Genomic DNA, 20893 nt, shown 5'->3' on the forward strand with positions numbered 1-20893 from the left:
CAGCGGCGGGGGCTCGCAGCCCGGGGCGGCGACCCGCAGAGTCTGGGAGCGCGAGAAAAAGACCGACGGCGCGACGGGGGAGGCAGGAAGCAGATAAGAAGAGAGCGAGGAAGAGACCGCGGACGCGGGGACCTGGGGGACGGGGGCGGGGGGCTGGGGAACGAGGCCTCTGCGCGGGGACACCAAGTCCCAGAGAAGGAGAGACGCGCAGGAAGGGGCGGCGGGAGGGCAGAGCCGGGCTCGGCCACTGCGTGTGCCACTGTTTACAGGCGGTTGCTGAGGTCTGGAAAACCGGAGTCTGCAGGGGAACCTGCTCCTCTGTTCTCAGTCCCCAGGACCCGCCCTCGGGGCACCCCAGCCTAGAAAAACGGGGACCGGGAGGTGGAAAGACCCCAGCCTCAAGGAGGCGGAGTCCAGCCAGGGTGGAAGGGCCACGGCCCCAGGGACACCCAGCTGGCCGGGTCCTGGATCCAAGCCTTCGCAATGGTTTCACTTCCATTCTTGGGGGAGAGGGGGCAGGTCGGGCAATACGGCACTGGGGACCCGGAGACTAAGGTGGGGAGGAGGAGGGAGATACCGGGCGATGGGGAGGACAGGGTCCCCACCTGCACCAGACTTCCAACGAGAGACTGAAGCCTGGCAGAGGAGCGGGAGGAAGGGCAATCCCAGCCTCTTGGTGCCGCCTGGTGGGGACAAGGAAGAAAGACAAGAGCAAGTGACCGTGGTAACAAGGGGAAGGTAACAAGGGAACTTGCAGGGGGGCAATTGCTGCTGTCCCTCAGAGTGAGCTGGTGTGTGGCCAAGGAGTGACTCTAGCACGGGGTCTGCCTGAAGGGTACCACCCCCAAGTTCACCCATTCTGCCCTGGCACCCTGGGCCCTGCCTCTACCCCCTCTCCCCCCACCCACCAAGTTCTGTGCTCCTCCTGTTCTGAGCAGGGTTTCCCCCTCCAGGGTGCTGGACTGGGCCTGAGTCACTTCCCGGGTAGCATTCCGGGAAAGGCGGTGCAGGACCTGCAGTCACAAGGGACAGGCTCAGTCTGCAGTGCCCGCTCTCCAGGCCTTCCCAGGTGAGGAGCAGGGAGGGAGTCTGGGGGAGGCTGGAGAAAGGGGGCAATGCCAGGGGTGGGGCGTGGGGCAGAGGCTCCTGGACAGAGAAGAGGGAGCTGAGGAGGCCCTCTAGGTGTTCATGGATTGTATAGAGTGGACCAGAAGGGAACGCAGAGACCCTCAGTCTGCCCTTTGGTCTACAGGTGGGGAAACTGATGCCCAGGAAAAGCAAAAGGTCACACAGTGAGTTAGTAGCAGGATCAGGATGGAGACCCAGGTCTCTTAACTCCCAGCTCAGTGTCTCCTGAACACCATCCTCATGCAGCCTCCCTTATTTACCTTCTTTTCTCACTCCCTGCCCCTCCACTGTGTCCCCTGCTTCTTCCCTCCCACCCACCCCTGGGTTCCAGCAACTTCAGCCTGGGAGGCAGGACATGTGGGTTTCCCATGCCCGGCCTTTCCTCCAGGTTACATCAGGATAAGCCACCGGCCCCCAGCAGCCCCAGGGTTCCTCTCTGAGCCCCAGGACCCACTGAGGGAACAACAGGCTGCAGTTCCCCTGGGAGAGGACCACGGGATTAAAACCAGCTGCCCTGCTCCCACACATACCCTGTGGGTTATATTCTGGCACAGCCCCAGCTCTAGGGTCTCATTTTACTTCTACCTCCCTTTCCTCAAAGAACACACATTTTCCACTCAGCTGGGGGCCCGGAAAGGATGAATGTGTGCCTCAAGGCAGATGACTGCTCCAACAAGCTCCCTGTGGGGAACAGGAGTGACTCTCCCTCAGCCCTGTGTCCTCACGCAGGAGCATGAACAGGGCCGCTCGTGCCAAGTCGCCCCGTGCGAGGGCTCACAGTCCTGAGTTCGAACTCAACTCTAGCTTCTCCGCTTAGAGCTTTGTGACATCGGATCAAAGACTTCTCTGTCTGTCTGAGCCCCCCTTTCATCTTGTATCGAATGGAGTTACAGACCTCCTAGATTATTATGGGGACTGAGTAAGACAACAATGTCAGGCATGGAGCATGGCGCCTGACACCCAGGAACTACCCGCATTCATGGGGGCCACACAATCACGTTCCCACGCCAGCCTACAAGGAAGAGCTGGGGTGTTTATCCTACCTGTGAACTCACTGTGTGACCCTAGATATATCCCATCTCTGGCCCAGGCTGTGATTCCTCCCCTGGATAAGGAGCCATCCAGGAAGGGGCTCCTTTTCGGGTTGATCTCCCAGAACCACGAGGAATCCCCCATCATTCTGAAATCCTCATGGCAGAGGAGGGGGCCGTCCTCACCAGGAACCTGAAAGGTGAGTGCGTCTGGAGAAATTTTCTGGGCTTGAGTTGGGGGAGAAGGGAGGGGTCTTGGGAGCCCCTCTTTTAGAGCCCCCACGACCCGGAGCCTGATGTCCACCATCCTCCCGCCCCCACCCTCTCCAGCTGCTGTCTCGGCCATCCTCCAGGGCTATGGGGGCCCGCAGCGGCCAGTGACAGATGCCAGTGCTGAGCTGCACACACTCTGTGGCTGCCTGGAGCTGCTCCTGCAGGTGACCCCCTCCCTGCCCTCCTCCCACCCTCCTCTCTCTGGGCCCAGATAGCCAGGAGGGTTTTCCCAGATACTGAGGAAGAGCCACTGACTAGTTTCAGCCCACTCAGAGTCAGCAAGTCCTTCCTGACATCTGACCTCACTCTTGGGGGTTGACACTATAGCCTCAGAAGTAAGTGGGGACCCAGCTGGGGCCAGGTGGGGACGGGTGGGGCAGGGCGGTCACCCGGCTCTGAGGACTGAAGTTTCAGAGGCAAGATATCCTCGGGCTGGCCTTCCTGCTGCTGGCCCTTATACTTAGTACTTACCATGGGCCAGGCTAAGCCCTCCTCCTGTCCCACCTTATTACATTCTCATTCTAGCCCCTTGAGGTGCCTGATGACCCTGCCACCCCCACGGATGCACACACACACACAGCCTGTGTGTGTCTCTGTGTGTGATGCACATGTGGTGTGAGTGTACATATATGTAGGCATGAGGTGTGTCTGGAGTGTGTGTCGATCTCCTGCCGGTCTACCCCTCATCTGCTGCACTCCAATCACATTGGACTCCTTGATCTTCCTCAAGCATGCCAGGAACTCGCCCACCTCAGGGCCTTTGCACTTGCGATGCCCTCTGCCTAGACTGCTCTTCCCTCAGAAATGTGGATGGCACAACTCATTTCCTTCAGATCTGGATCTGAGTCGCAGTTCCTTAGTGAAGTTCTCTCTAGTTACTCTAATCCAAATTTTTTCAGATTTGGGAGAAGGGGGAGAAGAGCACAAGCAGGGGAGCGGTGGCAGAGGGAGAGGCAGCAGAGGGAGAGGGGAGAACTGAGCAGGGAGCCTCACGTGGGGCTCCATCCCAGGACCCCGTGATCATGACCTCAGCAGAAGGCAGATGCCTAACCGACTGAGCCACCCAGGGACCCCTCAAATCCAAATTTTTAACACACGCACACACACCCTAAATCACACACACTCAGGCATACACTCCACACATACACACGACACACTCACAGACATCACACACCACACATACATACATGTGTGCACACACCACATACTTTCTGGTCCCCTTCCCTCCTTTATTTTCCTCCTTAGCAGTCAGTACTGCCATAACATATGTTTTACTTATTCGATTTGTTCATTGTCTGTCTCCACTACCAAGTGTAAGCCCATGCGGGCAGCTTGTCCACTGCTGAATTCCCAGGCACAGAACGAAGCCCAGCACAAAATAAGTGCTCCACAAGTGTTACTGGAGTGCATGACTAGAATACCAAAGGCTCAGAGAGGTCCAGCACCTTGCTCGAGGTCACACAGCCAGTAAGGGCCGAGCCAGGCCTGCCCACAGTAGCCCTGTCCTCTCTCTCTGTGCTGGGATACAAGGTGGGTGCGGGGTGGGGGGGAAACATTTCTATGCTTTCCTGTCCCTCATCCCACTACCAGTTTGACCAGAGAGAGCAGAAGAGCTTCCTGAGGCCTCGGAAGGATTACTGGGACTTCCTCTGCGCCACCCTGTGGCGACAGCGGGGTAGCACGGAGCCGGCCCGCTTCATCCTCGCCCAGGACAAGGTATCCAGGGCCAGGTGGCCCTGCCACCGGGCCCTTGACAGGGATGGCCTCCAGGGGCCCCCTTCCCACCCATCTCTGCTCCGCGGACCACAGACTGCTCACCTGGTCCTCTGGTCTCGCTAGCCCCACCCTCAGTATCCCTCCAGCCACGTCTTTGCTCCCAAGACAGTACAAGCTCCCAGCTGGCCTCTGTGCCTGCTGAGTTCCCTTCATTCTCATAGCAGAGGGCCGTCCACCCCGCCCCCCACCACTATTCACCCGCTGTGCACTCTGCAGTCAAAGACACCTCTGGCAAAAGGCCGTGCCTTCATCCGCTTCTGCCTGGCCCAGGGACAGCTGGCCGAGTCCCTGCAGCTCTGCCTCCTGAACCCAGAGGTCACCAGGTGGGGCTCGCGGCACATGCTCCTCCTGACTCCCCCTAAGTCCACTGTCCTCCCCGTGAAACGTGCCTCCCCCCTCCACCACCACACCCAGATGGATGGGTTAATGTCAAGGACAACTAAAACGAGAGCCATGAAGGAAAAGTAATGAAGAAAGAGCAAAGGGAGGGGGGTGGTTAGAACACAGGAGTCCCATTAGCACCATGATACTCAAGCCACCTGCTCCCCGAGGGCCTCAACCCAGCCGTGGGAATCATGCCATGTGGTGGACAGCAGATTCTCGGGGGTCCAGAGGGCAGCAATAGTACCAAAGCCAAAGGCCAAAGGCGCTGTTCGCCATTACCACAGGGACTGGTATGGCCCCCGGAGCCCTCTGGTGTGCCCCGAGCTCCGGGAAGACCTCCTGGACTCTCTCTACGCTCTCAATGGGGTGGCCTTCGACCTGGACCTGCAGTGGCCGAACCTGGATGAAGCCTGGCCCATGTTCTCAGAGTGAGTGGGGGGAAGGGAGGCCCCCTCTTTCTAGGGCCTTACTGCCAGTTGACCACCACCCACCCCAAGCAAGCTCCAAACTTGGCCTGCTAGCCTTCCCTTCTTGCTGTCTGAGCCCCTGATGCCCCCCTCCCCAGCCTTCTGTTTTCCTGGGGTAAGCCCCTCACGTCACGTGAGGCTGCGCACAGTACACACTCTTTTTTTTATTTCTTTTCTTTTTTTTTCTTTTTTTTTTTTTTAAGATTTTATTTATTTATTTGACAGACAGAGATCACAAGTAGGCAGAGTGGCAGGCAGAGAAAGAGGGGGAAGCGGGCTCCCCGCGGAGCAGAGAGCCCGATGCGGGACTCGATCCCAGGACCCTGAGATCGTGACCTGAGCCGAAGGCAGCGGCTTAACCCACTGAGCCACCCAGGCGCCCCACAGTACACACTCTTAAGGAGCCGCTGGATGCTGGGGGTGGGCGGTCAGAAGGATGAGCCCCGGGGGGGGGGGGACGTGAGGATGTGTGGTGGGTGGGGCACAGGCAGGGATAGAGAGAGCCGAGCCGGAGTTGGCCGTGAGGGCGGGAGGGGTGCTGCGGTGCCTGGGTGGTTCGACTGCTACCTGCTACCAGAGAGAGGCCCCCAGCCACCCCCACCCCGCCCTTTCTCCGCAGGTCCTGTCACTCCAGTCCCAGACGGACCCAGGGAAGAAGACCCAAAAAGACCAAAGATTCCCCAAAGCAGGTGCCTTTGCCCAACTTCATTCCAAATTGCCTGCTCTACATCTCTGTTGGGCTTCCCAGGATGAGCAGTAACCAAGCAGACAGACAGACAGACAGATATCAAGGAGAGAAGGGGACCGTTGGCACCATCCGTGGGAGGCAGGGGACCCAGGGTCGGGGGAAGCACTGGGGTATGTAACTAGAAGCACGTAGGAAGGCCTCCGTTGAACAATGGGCAAACTTCTCAGTTCAGTTTGCCAAGGGAGCAACTGAAGAGCCAGGTTTCTGGGTTCAAATCCTAGCTCTGCCGCTAATAACCAAGGTCTTTGGCAAAGTACCTGTCTTGCCTTGAAGGTGATTGTGAGGGAGCGTTGAGACAGTTGAGACAGACCATGTGTAGCCCAGAGCAAGGCCCCAAGCCACATGTTCAGGAAGTGGTGGCTTGTGGCTATTGTCATTCCCCAGTCTTGCTCTGCAACCCCTCAGCTTCCAGACGCCAGGTACAGATACCACGAGGACTCAGCCTTTGGCCAGAAGGGGGAACCTCACAACACAGCCTGTTAAGTGAGGTGATGCAGACATGCACAGAAGAACACGGGAGCACACAGAAGGCTGCTTGAGAGAGGGGACTCTCAGCTGCTGTGGGTCTCTAAGATTTCACCACAACCCTATGGGGCAGGTGTTATTACTCCCATTTCACAGGCAAGAAAACCGAAACACAGAGAAGTTCAGGGGGCAGGAAGGAGGAGAGGAGAGGGTGGGAAGAACTCGCAGGTCAGGGTGGGGAGGAAAGGAAAGAACGCTGAGAGGCATCACTCCCTGACCAGACAGGAACTCGGCCCCCGGATCCACCTGAGGTGCTGGTAACTGGGGGTGGTTTGGGGGGCTTCTTTGCAGATCCCAGCCACATATGGAGACCCCACAGGAGCCCAGCCAGAAGAGCCACACACTAGCCAAGCTGGTCTGCAAGCTGCTCCCAGGGAAGATGGATTAGCTGGACTTCCCGGGGCCTGGCAACCCAAGCATCTTCTTCCCTTCGTGGAAAAGGAGAGAGAAGATCCCAAGAGCCTCGGGCCCCCACGGAGCACGTGGGAACCGGAGGGAAAGGAGCTTCAGCCAGCCCAGGAGAAGGGAGCCCCGAGAACTGGGGTCTGCCTGGAGAATTCAACCCCCAGTAGCCAGGGACAGGGGGAAGGGACCAACAGAGCTCCGAAGGAGGTGAAAGGGACAGAGGCTGAGGGAAGAGGGGTTCTGCCCAGTGCAGAAGGGACCCACAAAGGGGAAACAGAGTGGGGTCATGTCCACAGGTTGCTGGCCTCCAGCCCCACAGGGACAATAGAGGACACAATGTCAGGGAGCTGGCAGAAGTGGAAGGCATCTAGTATTCCGGGGATGCCTGGGGTCCTACCGGACCTGGGAACAAAGGAAAACTCCACCCCAGAGAGACCGCAAGAGGAAAGGGGAGTGACCAGTGTGACCAGGAGGAAGGTGCCGGCAGAAGTGGCCTTGCAGGAAGTGGTCAAGGTGAGAGCTGCTGAGCGCTGTACCTGCCTCTTCTCCTCCCCCAACCCAGCCCCCAAGGTGGGAGTCATCAGTGGTGATGGGGAGGGGCATCCTGTGCGGATCAATTCTGATTGGCCGCACAGGATGATTATTCTTCGAGGGGGTCTTCTTGCTGTGAGCTCTCGCCAGGGCCACTTCATTCATCAGTCCTATGTGCCTGGCCCCTTGCGGGCGCTTGAGTCTGAGACCCCTCCCCAGCAACTCTCCGCCGGGGCAGTTGCCTAGCGGCCCTCGTTGTACTTGCTTCTCCCGGAGATCACCAAGACTGATTTCAAGCTTTCCTTCGGCCTCCTCTCTAGCCGGGGTCTTCATGCCCCTTGAGCTCTGTAACTCTCATCCCTCAGCCAAGGAAGAAATGGCCCCAGGCTCACCCAGGGGCAGAGCCTGGCGTCTCAGCTCCCGGTGCTGTGCCCAGCCCCGCCCTCCACCTAGGGCTGTCTCGTCCGGCCTGGGGTCTCCGGAGATGTCGTGAGGTCAGACCCGGAGCTGGCATCTCCGCCCTCCTCCCTCAGCCTCCCTTCCCCTTCCTTTACCTCCCACCCCCAAGAGCCTGAGACACGAGCTCCGGAGGACCAAGGAGCAGGCCCGGCACCAGGAGCAGCTGCTGAAGGAGCAGGAAGGGGAGCTGAAGACACTACAGGAGCAGTTCAGCAGGTAACCTTGGCAACTGTCGGCGCAAACAGGCCTGGCCCGGAGGCCCCCAGGGCTGGCGGCGCTCCCTGGCTCCTGCTCGCCCCCTCGTGGTCACGCCGGGAAGCGCCTTCTGAGTGGCTCCCGCGCGGGGCACAGGCTTAGGAGGGTGAGGTTTGCAGGGCATAACTCCTGGGGCTCTTTGGGGAGCTCCCACTGGCCCCAGCCCTGCCGGCCCCTCCTTCGCTGACCTCCCCGAGGGCCTGCAGGAGAGGTGAATGCCTCCTGCCCCTCTCTCCCCTCCCACGCTCTGCTCTTTTCAAGCCAGTCTCCTTCCCTACTTTCCATCTTCCCTCCATACCCCCCTCTCATTTTCCTTCTTTCTGTTCCAGCCTCTCCTTCACCCTGGTGAGTCACAATCGTCACCGTAACTATCACGTACCGAGCACTTACTATGTCCCTGGCACGGTTCTAGGCGTTCCCTCCTAATCTATGAAGTAGGTTCTCTAAGAATCCCCATTTTATAGATAGGGCAACTGAGTCTCAAAGGTGCTGCACAATTCACCCAATGTCACCAGTTAGTAGAGGAGCTGAGGTCCGCACCCCAGCAGCCGACTGCAGCACCGGACGGCTTACACACGGGCCCTCAGGCCCTGTTTTGAGTGCCTGTGTTTATTTCAGTCCCCCCGCCTCTCCCACTCGGCCCCCTCTCACCATCCAGCTTCTCCCACTTTCTGTCATGCTATTAACCTCAAGAGCCCAGCGCACACTCTCTCCATGTCTGAGTTTCTCTTTCAGAATTTTAAAAAATATTTCCGCCATGCAAAGGTCTTCCTGGGTCTGACTCAGTCTCTGTGTCTGTCTCCTGTGGTCTCCGTGTGCCTCCATGTGCCCACCCGGCTCTGTCTCTCACGTGTGGCCGACGCCCACCCCAGGAGGTGCCAGCCCCAACCCCATCGGAGCCTGGGTAGTTGTGCTTCAGACTGAATCATGGGCCACTTGACAGACTCTCTGCTTAAAAGGCTGAGAGAGGCTGCGGGCCCAGAAACCAACCCCAAAAGGCACCCCTCCCCGGGCTTCTCCTGCCGGATGCTCGGCTGAGCTTGGCAGTTTGGTCAGGAAAGATTCCTGTGACCCAGGCCCTAGGTGAACCCAGGGGCCTTGCCCACGCAGGAGCCTTCTCTGGGAATGATGATGGGCTGGAGGGAGCCGCTGGGAGATCCCAAAGAGACCACCAGGCCCAGGCTGCTCCCTCAGCTGGGGGAGCCCCTGTCTCCTAGCCCACTATCCTGCCACCTGTTATCCTAGCCATTATCCCACAGACACTCAGATTGCCTACTCGGTGCCAGCCCTGTTGTAGCATATCAGAAATCATCTTGCAGACAACACAGACCAAATCCCTGTTCCTGGGGAATGTCCCTTCTAGTTGGGGAAAGCCAATGGTAAACACGATAAGCAGGTTAATTGCATAGTGTCAGATGCAACAAGTCCTAAGAAGGAAGAAAGTCAAGCAGAGAAAGGAGGTGGGAGTGTCAAGGGGTATAGGTTAAATATGGCAGCATGGCCAGGGAGGGCCTCCGTGAAAAAGTGATGCTTGATCGAAGACCTGAAGGAAGTGAGGAATAAGCCATGTGCATATGTGGTAGAAGAACGTTCTAGGCAGTGGAAGAGCAAGAGCAAGGGCCCTGAGGTAGGAATGGCCGTAGCAGGTCATCAGAACATCACAGAGGCCCAGTGGAGTGAAGGAGGGAGAGGAGGGAGGGGCAAGTCAGTCAGGTAACAGGAGACCCTCACAGGTCATCCAGAGGACCTTCGCTTTGACTCAGAGTGAGATAGGAACCACTGAGAGTCCTGAGTAGAGAAGGGACAAGAATTGACTTTTGGCTTTAATGTTAAGTATGTTTGCTTTTTTTTTTTTGAACAGTTCAGTGGGGTTTTGTGTATTCGTAAAATTGTGCCTCGATCACCATGGTTTAGGACATTTTCATCACCCCAAAGAGAAATCCTGTACCATGAGCAGTCACTGCCATTTTCTCCCAACCTCCCAGCCCTAGGCAAGCATTCATCTGTCCCCATAGACCTGCCTATTCCAGACTGATCTGTGCTCTCAGGGGCTGGAGGCTGCTGCTCCGTGGGGCTAATCTGTAAGGAAGCAAGAGCGCTGATGAAGAAGGGGAGCACGGTCAAACCCCCGGATGTTCTCTGGCAATGGAGGTGCAGAGAAGCTGCAGGATTCTGGAGCCACAGTGAGGCCTGGCTTCCTGGTGGGAGAGAGAAAGACAGGCATCAGGAATGACTCTTGTTTTCTGGCCCGACCAGCTCGGAGTCCAGAGTCCCTGCTGACAGTTTGCCCTAGCAGGGCGGGCTTGTGAGGGAAAAGTCAGGAGCTGGGGCGAGAGCATGTAAATTTGAGACGCCAGTTGGACGGGCAAGTGGAGCCGCTGGGCAGCACGGAGGGTGCGGATCTCAGGGGAGAGGCGTGGGCTGGGGATCTGCTGGAAAGTCGTAAGAACTCGGGCAGCAGGAACAGAAGCTCCTGCCACTAGGAAGACGGAGGATGTGCTCCCCTGCCACCTGGGGTCCTCGGGAGGAATGTCATAGTCGGGGGGGGGGGGCTGTGGGCACCAAGCTGGGATGGGCTGTCTCACCACCGCCAGACAGAAGTGCCATGGGGCCCACTGAGTCAGCCAGCAATAGTGTTGTCCCTCTACTGAAGCCGTGAGCGGAGTGACAGCAGTGAGCAGAATAGGTGGTGTCTGCTCTCGGGGCCTGCGGAGACAGACGACAGTTCAACAAATGGAAATGGGATGTCAGCTAGTCATGGGGGCTGTGGGAAAACATCAGTCCAGGAACAAGGATAGAGACAGGAGTGGTCTCGAAGGGGGCCTGCAGATGCAAAGTCTCTGTGGGGCTGGAGCAGAGGGACACTCCCATGTGCTCTGGAAGGCTGGAGCAGAGTTTTCTGGGGGGTCACCTGGGCTTCAGGATTGCTCTGTCTGTGGTGTGGAGAATAGAGTGAAGGTGGGCAGGGGTGCAGCCCCTGGGTGCAGAGCCCCAGGCTAGACACACAGGGGAGACACAGCCGACCAGCCAAGCACCAGACCCCAGCAGACCAACCAGGGGCCAAGAAAATACACTTGGAACTGAGTTAAGGTGCATGCAATAACCACTTCCCGGCTTTCTGGCTGAGCCACCTTGGGAAACTGGCCTTCCCTGTTTGGCCTCCAATCCCTGATTTGCAAAAGGAGATGGTGCTCAAGTTCCTCCTACAGCTCCGATGCTCTCTGAGACCATCCTGTCAAGCAGGTGGGTTTCCTCTGCCCCTGGGTAAGACCTCAAAGCAAAAGTGATTAGATCAGGTGTGAGTGGAAGAGGTCCTCAGATGGGGAATTAGGCAAACATCACACTTCTCCCCCTCCCACTCCACAGTGAGCTACTCTGGGGCACACCAGGGGCTTATAACACATCCCTTGCTCCCAGCCACTGCCCACTCCACTCTGGTGCTATAAACCGCTGGTGACCAGGGCCCTGCCTGGATAAAAGTGTGGGGAGGCAGAAAGAGTTGATGGCCTGACAGGTCTGCCTCCAGATTTCTGCTCCCTCCACTTACCAAACCTTGTGGCCCTCAGCAGTGTGATTTCCTCTCTGAAGCTCTATTTTCTTTCCTGTAAAATGACAACTGTCTTACCTGTCCGTACATTTGTGAAAATTAAATGAAGCCAGGCTATAAAACACCGAGCTCAGGGTCTGGCATGTAGTAGATGTTCAATAGACTTGAATTCCTCCGTGTCCCCTCCTGCACCAGGAGTGTCTGTCAACCCCCACTTGAAATACTTCAGTGGATTTCCATTGCACTGAGGTCGAAGCCCACTCCTCTCGGGGCCAGCGAAGCAGAGATCAGGCCCTGTCTCCTTCCCACCTCATCTCTTGCACACCCCCACCTCCTGCCCTTCATGAAATTCCAGCTTCCCTTGTCTTGTTTCAGTTCCTCAAAGAAGACAAGCTCTTGCCAACTTGCGGACCTTTGCATGTGCCTTTCACTGGCTCTACATGGCTGAATTCTCATCTTTTGGATCTGCTTAAAGGTCACCTCATCTTGGGAGCCTTTCCCAAGCACCCTCTCAAGTCTGTCCCCGCCTCTCCTATATGCCGGTCATACCCTTAGCTTCACCGTGTCACTGACCTATCACTTGCTTTGACCACTGCCCCAGACACACTCTAAGCTCCACCAAGATCCATAGGCACTGCTCCTATGCCCCCTCTAACAGCCCCTGGCACACAGGAGGTGCTTAATAAATGTTCCCTCCCACCTCCAAGACACACTGTAATGCGTGCAAGTAAACTAGCTCGACGAAACGAAACGCCAGTACTAAGTAAGGATACTGGAGACCAGAATGTTCATTAAAAGTCCAAACACGGCCCTGAGCACAAGAACAGCCTTCCTTAGGCTGGAGGGACTGGCGGGTCTGCTGGAATTTCCATGGGTATCTGTAGTCGATTTGATCTCACAGCCCACCCAGCTTTCTTTCTGAGGCCTGCTACTCAGCAGTGTTGTAAAAATTCATAATTCAGTTCATTCTGAAGCCTCTAGCAAAGCCTCAAACACATTGAAGCCCAGGGTGGCGCCACGCACAGACAGACAGACACACACACATCTGAGGTCACAGGATGTGTGGACCCGCCTTTGCAACACCCTCCCATCTGAGCAATGGAGGGAAGGGCTGGGACCTTCTTACTTCCAGTCCAGCAGATTTCTTGGAAGAAATCTTCTAGGAAGCCACCAAAGACAAAAGGAAGAGGCCAGAACAGAGCTGAGGCAATGCCAGCCCAAACTGAAACAAAAACTTATGAAAGCCATATGTTTCATATTGCCTTTTTTAATTGAAAAGACAATGTACCATAATTTTTCAAAATATTTTAATAGCTAAAAATCACCCCAAGTCCTATGCCACTAATCCCCCCAACCCAATAATTGTTCTCAGCTAGGCACAGCCCAACCAGCCTGGGGCCCCAGACACCAACAGTGTCCATTTGGTGTGTGTGGTATGGTGTGTTGTGTGTGTGTGAGCATGTGTGGCACAGGAGGGTGTGGGGATGTGGAGAATGTGTGTCTATGTGAGTGTGTGTGTGTGGTGTGGTGTGAATGTGTATATGTGCAGTGTGTATGGTGTGTGTGTGTGGCCCATGGTATGCGTGTGTTCTGTCGTACGCATGTGGTATGTGTGTGTTACGTGGTTTAGATGTGTTGTGTTGTGAGTGTGTTGTGTGTATCTATGATGTGTTGCCCCATGTGTGTGAGTGTGCTACCAGCATGTAGTATGTGATATGTGTGTTATATGGTGTGTGTGATGTGTGTAGTATGTGTGGTGTATTGTGTCTTGTGTGGTGTGAGTTGTGTGGCATAGTGTTCATGTTGGGATTGTACACAGTGTATGTGGTATGTGGTATGTGTGTGTATGTGCAGTGTGGCACAGGGGGATTGTGAGAGGCGGGAGTACATGTGTAGTGTGTGTATATACATGAGCGTGTGTGTGTGGTTGACATGTGTACATGTGTGAGGCATGTACAATGTGTGTGCACACCTCAGCTGTGGGAGGCACCACCAGCTTCCCCCAAGAGCCCCCCCAGCAGGCAGAGGCCTGGCCTACCTCAGGCACAAATGCAGAGAACTGAGTCCTCCTTCTGTGCCCAGGTGTCAGGAGGAGAGGGACCAGCTGCAGACAGAACTTGAACAGAAGCAGCAGGAGGCTGAGAGGAGGAATGCCATGTATGAGGAGGAGCTCGGAGGACAGCAGGACCTGGTCCGCGCCATGAAGACGAGGGTGCTGGAGCTGATTCAGTAAGGGCGGACACAGTGGGGCTGGGGTGTGAAAGGGGGGATGGCGTGGGATGTGGAGACTGGGGAATGAAAATTCTGAACCTTTTCTGTATGCTAACTCATCTTTTGGCCATCCCAGCTGTTCTCCTCATTTTATAGATGAGAAAACTAAAGGTCAGAGAGGTAGACTTGGCCACCAAGGACACACAGCATATAAATTACAGAGAGTCCTCTGGCTCTAAGGGACACCACCACTCCAATGCACCCGCACATACACACACCTACAAAGTTAGGGGAAAGGAAAGGAGCCCATGGATAGAGAAGGAATTGAGAGAAAGGAGAGGTTAACTAAGAGCAAAGCATATATCCTGTGCCTGACTGCCTACTGGGCTTCCATAGACCACCAGGCCTGTGGGCCATCCTGGGTCCTCTGTCCTAGGTTCCAGAGGCTGGGCTCACCAGGATCAGTTCCAAACCACTAACACACTGGGGGATGGAGGAGTTGTGGAAAGCCTGGTTTCTGCCTTTCAGGCCAGTGGGGAGCTAATGTTATACTTTGACCCAGTTCAGGAAGCAGGGTACCACTGGACTCAGCTTCCATTAGAATCGGAAGGTCATGGAGGGATCATCTAGGGCTAAATCCTCTGACACAAAATCCAAGTGATACTAAAGATGAGAGAAGGCAGAGTTCAACCTGGAAAGAACAAACCAAGAATTTAAGGAGTGATCTCCTTCAAGGAGCTGTCAACTTGGTGAAAGGGGGACATACAATGTTAGCTTTATAGCTCACAAAAGAATTTGAGGTAGCCAACAATAAAAGTAATATATACAAACACACACACACACATACATGCACACACACAAACACATACATGCACACACACATATGCACACACACATACATATAAACACACATATATACACACATATATAATTGTTATATATAATATATATGATTATTAAAGAAAAATAGATGAAATCAAAGAGAAAAAAATATATACTCCCAAGATATTAGGATTAGTGTTAGGGTTGAAATTTAACTCTGAGCATCTTGGCAGCAGAATATAAAATGGAAACACAGAAAGTTGACTAAATGTCACTAGGCATTCCAAGGAAATACGCCAGTGCATCAGGAGGGAAAAATGCTTTTCCTCATGTTAAAGAAACTCATCCCAAGATCCCAGGCTACACAGTATAATGTCCCTTGCAGAAGCGTCATGGAAAATCTGGCCCTAAGCCAAAAGAAGCAGTGGAAAGCCCTAGATGCTGACTTCTGCATCAAGATGGTGATGATGACACCATGGTGATGATGGTGAAGATGACACAATGCATCACATATTTTCCATCCTGAGATCTCACTAGAATGATCAGAAAGAAGGAAAGAGAGAGAGAGAAAGAAAGAAAGCAAGAAAACTTGTAACAGAAAGGTAGAGGAGCCAACAACAGAGAAGAAACTTCAGCTACTTTCCAGAAACTGGAAAATGGATGAAAAAGTTGATACTGGATTTAGCCCAAGTTAGAACTTCAGGGCCCAGAAACACCAGGGACGTAGATGGCAGAAATGACATGGGTGACAGAAATCAGGAAAAAATAACTGATAAAGTCATTAGAAAGAGCAGTGTACCCTGCTTTCTGCCTGCCTCCCTGACTTCAGAATGTCAACACTGAGGGTTCTATCTCCCAGGCAAATAATTAAAATGCCCTTCTTTAAAAAAAAAGTTAGATGCCGCCAAATGAAAGGGCAGTGTGTTCTGACATTCGACAGTCCATGGGGCAAGTAGCTCCCTGCCCGGTCCTTCCTAAAGGGAAGCCATAAACCAACCAAACGCCCTGTCCACTACTTGAGGCTCCAACAGCTTGAACATGAAATGGTAACCAGAGCCCCAGATGTTTGAAAAGAATCTAGAACATAAAGGGGGGAGACAAAGATAAGCAAACCAAAAAAATTCATCTCCCATGAAACACGGTGCTGTGGAAAGTGACCATCCAAAGGTGAGAAATGTTCTTGGAAATTAAAAATATCTCTCAAATTTATTTTAAATTCATAAGGACTGGAAAAGAAAAAAGAGGCAGTCCCTCAGGGCATAGCTTACAGGGCATGAAGAGATGGAATACATGAGAGAAACAATTGCAAACATAAAGAATCAATCCAGGAGTTTCACTGTCTTCTCCAACTGACAAGAATTCCAAAGAAAAACAAAATAAAATCAAGGATATTATCAGATAAAAAGCTGAGAGACTTTCCCAGCTCTCGGGGTCACAGGTCTCCAGATGTAGAAGATGTCACTGAGTGATCAGCACAACAATTGAAAGGAAGGGAAAAGCATGTCGAGATACAGTGTGTGAAATCTCAGTGAAATAAAGATGAGGGCAATATACTCAGACACATCAATTATAAAAGAAGTAGGACACAGAAAAACATGTTAGGGGTCAATGGTGCCTGGGTAGCTCGGTAGGTCAAGCTGCTCTTCATCTTGGCTCAGGTCTTGATCTCAGGGTCGAGTTCAAGCCCTGCATTAGGTTCCACACTACATGTGAAGTCTACTTAAAAAATAATAATCATCAATGTAGTCATACTTTCAAGTTCTGAAGAAAGATAGCTTTTGCCCGGGAATTCTAGGTCCGGCCAAACTATGAAGCCAGTAGGGAAGGTGATGCAGGAAAGACATTTTTCAGAAAGACAGGTCACAGAAAATGCACCTCCCACACAGCCTTTCCTGGGAAGTTAATTAAGGATGTACTTCAGAAAAACAAGGAAGTAAGCCAAGAAAGGAGAAGATGTGGAATTTAGGGAACAGTCATGGTAGCCCAGGAGAGAAGAAAAGGGAATCCCCAAGATGACAAGAGGACAGCAAGCCCAGGGAACAGTCAGTGCAGACTTCAGCAGAAGTATTGAGGACCCAGGAGGAAAGTGTCTGGGGAGAAAGAGAATCAACAGAATAACTGATATGATGAACAATTTGTTGGGGGGAGGGAATAATTAGGCTATGGTAAAGGTGAGTCATGCAAGGAGCAAAGGAAGGCAATTGCAAAGTCCTGGAAAAACAGAAAACTTCCAAGAAAGGAAATGTGTAGAACACATCTTAGCTCTCCTTAAAGCAATATATTTATATGTTGTCTAATACAGTAAATACTATTTATCGATTTTTTTAATGTTGGAATTAACCTAAAGACCAAGCACAGAAAACAACTGCAATTACAGAACAAATGTCCATTAGCACTTAGACAATATTACATATAAAATAGAATCCAACAGAATTTCTGTGAGGATGGAAATGTTTGCTATCTGCCTTGTCGAATATGGTAGCTACCACTCACGTGTAGCAACTGAGTACTCCACATGGGTTTTGTGTGACTGAAGAACTGAAGTTCTACATGTGGTTCATTTTAGTCAAATTAAATATAGATTAAAGTAGCCACATGGGCCTAGCGGCTACCATATTGCATGTTGAAGGAAAAGATGAGTAGGAGAGGAGAAGAGGAGGTCCCCCGAAGAGGAAGGGATGCTGGCATCATCATATTACAGAATGGCAGTCTGGATGCTATCTGTGCTTCATAGGATGAGTGAGAAATAAACGTGTGAGCATATTCTGGAAAACTACAATCGTGAGAGGGACCCAGAAATAGGGGTATTCTGGAGAGGAAGGAGATGGAGTCAGTGGGGATGGTACTAACTAAGCTAACCCCCTGACATCAAGGTAAGGTGTTCTCTCTTGATGTGTCAAGGAGAGAGGATATGAGCACATTACTTAAGTGTGGAAGTAATATCTAGGAGAAATAGCTAAAAGTATAAGAAGTGGTTTGTCACTGAGATCAGGAGTAGGGAGGGTGTCTGTTTCCTTCTGGTATAAGTTCTTCTGTACTATTGAATTTTTAAGTCATGTGTATGTATCATTTTGATTAAAAAAATATTTTTTTCTGAAGAGGGAAACAGAGGGGGAGGGGCAGAGGGAAAGAGAAAAAGAATCTGAAGCAGGCTCCACACCCGGCTCAGAGCTGGGGGCGGGGCTCAATCTCGCAAAACCCTGAGACCGTGACCTGAGCCAAGAGTGGGAGCTTAACCTACTGATGAACACAGGTGCCCCCTAAACATCCTTAAAAAAAAAAAAAAAAAAAACAGGGGCGCCTGTGTGGCTCAGTGGGTTAAAGCCTCTGCCTTCGGCTCAGGTCATGATCCCAGGGTCCTGGGATCGGGCCCCACATCCGGCTCTCTGCTCAGCGGGGAGCCTGCTTCCTCCTCTCTCTGCCTGCTTCTCTGCCTACCTGTGATCTCTGTCAAATAAATAAATAAAATCTTTAAAAACAAAAAACAACAACAACAAAAAATAACAACCCATTGAGGATAGTTTTGCCAGAGTGTAGCATACGTAACCAGAAGGATTTGTATCAAGTGCCAAATGAAAGCTAAGAGCATTATAAGAAACTGCTGGGGTCTCCTTGGAGGAGGTGGGCTATGAAGGCTATGTGGGGCTAGGGGGACCCGGGTGTCACCATCTGTCTTCCCAAAGACAGATTCCCTCATCTCTTGTGTGTGTGTGTCTTTCATGGTCTCTTCATTTCCGTCTTTCTCTATCACTGTCTCTTTCTGTCGCTCCGTCTTTCTCTGTATTTGTCTCTCCCTCTCTGTGTGTGTCCCTGACTGTCTCTGCATCGTGTTCTCTTGGTCTTTCTCTCTCTCTCTACATTTATCTCACCATCTACCTCTCTTTATCTCCCTCTCCATCTCCCTGACTTCCTTTCTCTCTGACTGTCTCTCTTTCTGTCCCTTTGTGTGTCTCTCTCATTTTCTATGTCTCTGTCTTTCTGCTTTGCTGTCTCTCTCTCTCTCTCTTTTTCCCTTTATATGTGTCTCTGGATGACTCTCTCCCTCTCTATCTCTTCTTGGTCTCCATGTTTCTCTTTCTCCCCGTCTTGGTCTCTCCTCTTCCCATTGCTTTGTGTGTCCCCCCCTCCCCAACCCGCCCGTCAGAGAGAAGGATGACCTGTGGCAGAAAGCCCAGCATCTGTCTTCCATGGCCCCCGGATGCTGTGTGGACTGCAGCAAGATCTTTGGCCGGCTGTCTCGGCGATACCCGTGCAGGTAACTGAGAGGGCACAGAAGTCTTGCTCCGGGACAAGTGCAGTTTCCACCAGCCCACAGTATTCTGCCCCTGCTCAGAAGGGAGGGACCCAGGAACTGGGGGTTTATGAAAGCCACTTAATGCTGGCCACTCACTTTACACAACAGTTAGCGTGGACATGAACCAGAACAGTGGGAAGAGGTCAGATAAGCAACAGTGTCTGGAAGATGGGACTGTGCAATCCTTCCGAGAAGACAGATGAACAGGCTTCTGGTCTGGGAGGAGATCTGAACAGAGGAAGCTACTCCCCTCACCTTCTTCTGGGAACAGGGTGGCAGGACTAACCATGGGAGGGGGCGAGCAGGAGACCCTGTCATTTGGATTTAAAGGACTCTGGAGGGGGTGGAGCATTGAGACACCTTTTAGGAAAGGGCAGGCCTCCTTGGACAGACCCAGGGCTGCTCTGCTGGGAGCTAGGAGCAAACCCCATGCTCCCCTCCCACGTACACACCCAGGAGCTCCTCACTGTTCCTTCCTCTGCTCCAGGCTCTGCGGAGGCCTGGTTTGCCATGCCTGCTCTGTGGATTACAAGAAGAGAGAACGCCGCTGCCCTCCCTGCTCTGAGAAGGCAGAAGCTCAATCCAGCTGACGGGCTCACCCAGGACGGGCCACCCACCCCACTCCGGTCACCTCCCTCCCCTCCACCCTTTCCATGCCTCTTGTCTGACCAGTCCTGCCTTCTAGAAGTTGATGACCTAAGACAGACAGCCCTGTGCGCACCTGCAGTGTGAGAGCGGAAGCAGCCGGCTGGCCGGCAGGAGGCAGGAGTGAGGAGGCCTGCTGGAGCCCTGCACTCCCCACCCATGAGCAGGGCGGCTTGACAAAGCCCACAGCTGTCCGTGCTTCTCCTGTCCATGAGGGCGCCAGCCATCTGCCTCCCTGAAGGCCCTCCATGCTCAGAACATCCTGGACCGAGAAGAAGACGCATGGGCCCTGACATTTCTGGGCAGCCCACCTCACCAGCTTCTGCTCACCTCACTCAGCAGTGTCCTGTCTGGCATCGGCTTTGAAGGTCTGCTTTGGCAAGGTTTTATTTTTTACAGCTTTCTTGAGGTCCTATGGATGTTGAACACACTTCACACACATTGCACAACTGGATGGGTTTTGACTTCAATATACACCCATGAAACCATCACCATATTCACACTCAGGAACACATCCATCAGCCCCAGACCTTCTTCGCGTCCTTTGTAATCTCTCCCTCGCAATCTCTCCCTCCCACTCCCAAGGCAAACCCTTACCTACTTTCTACCATTAGACACTGGTTTTCCGGAATTTTATATAAACGGAATCATATGGCATGCATTCTCTATGGTCTGCCTTCTTTCACTCGGCGTCCTTATTTTGGGGTTTTTCCGTAGTCCCTGTTTACTGTTAAGTAGAACTCCACTGCATGGAGAGACCACAATTTTGTTGACATGTTCAGCTGTTGCCAGACATTTGGATTGTTTCCAGTTTGAGGCTGTTACACATACATTTCCTGCGATCAGCTGCATACAGATCTTTGTACAGACATCGGCTTTTATTTCTCTTGGGGAAACATCCAGCAATGATATGGCCACGTCCATATCATTGATATGGTATATGTTTAACTTTTAAGAAACCACTGAGTTGTTTCCCAAAGAAGTTGTGCGTCGTCCCCTCCCACCAGCGGGGGCTGGGAGTCCCAGATGCTCCCGGGAGCCCAGACACAGGGCTTGCATGGGCCTCCCTCGGTCTCCTTTCCTCCCAACCACTGTGGTCAGTCCCAAGTGGGGAGTGCCTGGACGGAGGGGCAGAGACCAGGTGACTCTCTTTGCACAGTACTCAGTCAGCTACATTTTTTTAAAAGATTTTATTTATTTATTTGACAGAGATCATAAGTAGGCAGAGAGGCAGGCAGAGAGAGAGGAAGGGGAGCAGACTCCCTGCTGAGCAGAGTCCCCCCCGCCCCATACGGGGCTCCATCCCAGGACCCTAGAAGCATGACCTGAGCCGAAAGCAGAGGCTTTAACCCACTGAGGCACCTCAGTGAGCTACATTTTAATAAAGAGGGT

At 53.1% G+C, this 20893-nt stretch overlaps 1 protein-coding gene and 1 long non-coding RNA gene across 3 annotated transcripts; one reads left to right on the forward strand and one right to left on the reverse strand.

Annotated features, from left to right (window-relative positions):
• Positions 1-1032: 1032 nt before the first annotated feature.
• Positions 1033-20145, forward strand: RUFY4 (RUN and FYVE domain containing 4). Of its 2 annotated transcripts, XM_044241579.1 has the most exons (12): positions 1033-1069; positions 2219-2359; positions 2490-2596; positions 4023-4148; positions 4425-4531; positions 4877-5020; positions 5679-5748; positions 6624-7250; positions 7837-7943; positions 13612-13758; positions 18707-18817; positions 19344-20145. In XM_044241579.1, exons 2-12 carry the CDS (start codon positions 2320-2322, stop codon positions 19444-19446), a joined length of 1689 nt encoding a protein of 562 aa, XP_044097514.1. In that variant the 5' UTR covers positions 1033-1069; positions 2219-2319; the 3' UTR covers positions 19447-20145. The 2 variants fall into 2 exon arrangements, with proteins under 2 accessions (XP_044097514.1, XP_044097515.1); XM_044241580.1 differs by lacking the exons at positions 18707-18817; positions 19344-20145 and having other exon boundaries at positions 7839-7943; positions 13612-13724.
• On the reverse strand, positions 9575-18795 carry LOC122902295. The gene is made up of 3 exons (XR_006383790.1): positions 18720-18795; positions 10568-10688; positions 9575-10180 (listed from the first exon to the last, which is right to left on the reverse strand). It is a non-coding gene; the product is annotated as an uncharacterized LOC122902295 (long non-coding RNA).
• Positions 20146-20893: the final 748 nt, after the last annotated feature.

This window comes from Neovison vison, chromosome 3 (genome assembly GCF_020171115.1).
Source record: "Neovison vison isolate M4711 chromosome 3, ASM_NN_V1, whole genome shotgun sequence".
Taxonomy (NCBI): Eukaryota; Metazoa; Chordata; class Mammalia; order Carnivora; family Mustelidae; genus Neogale; species Neogale vison.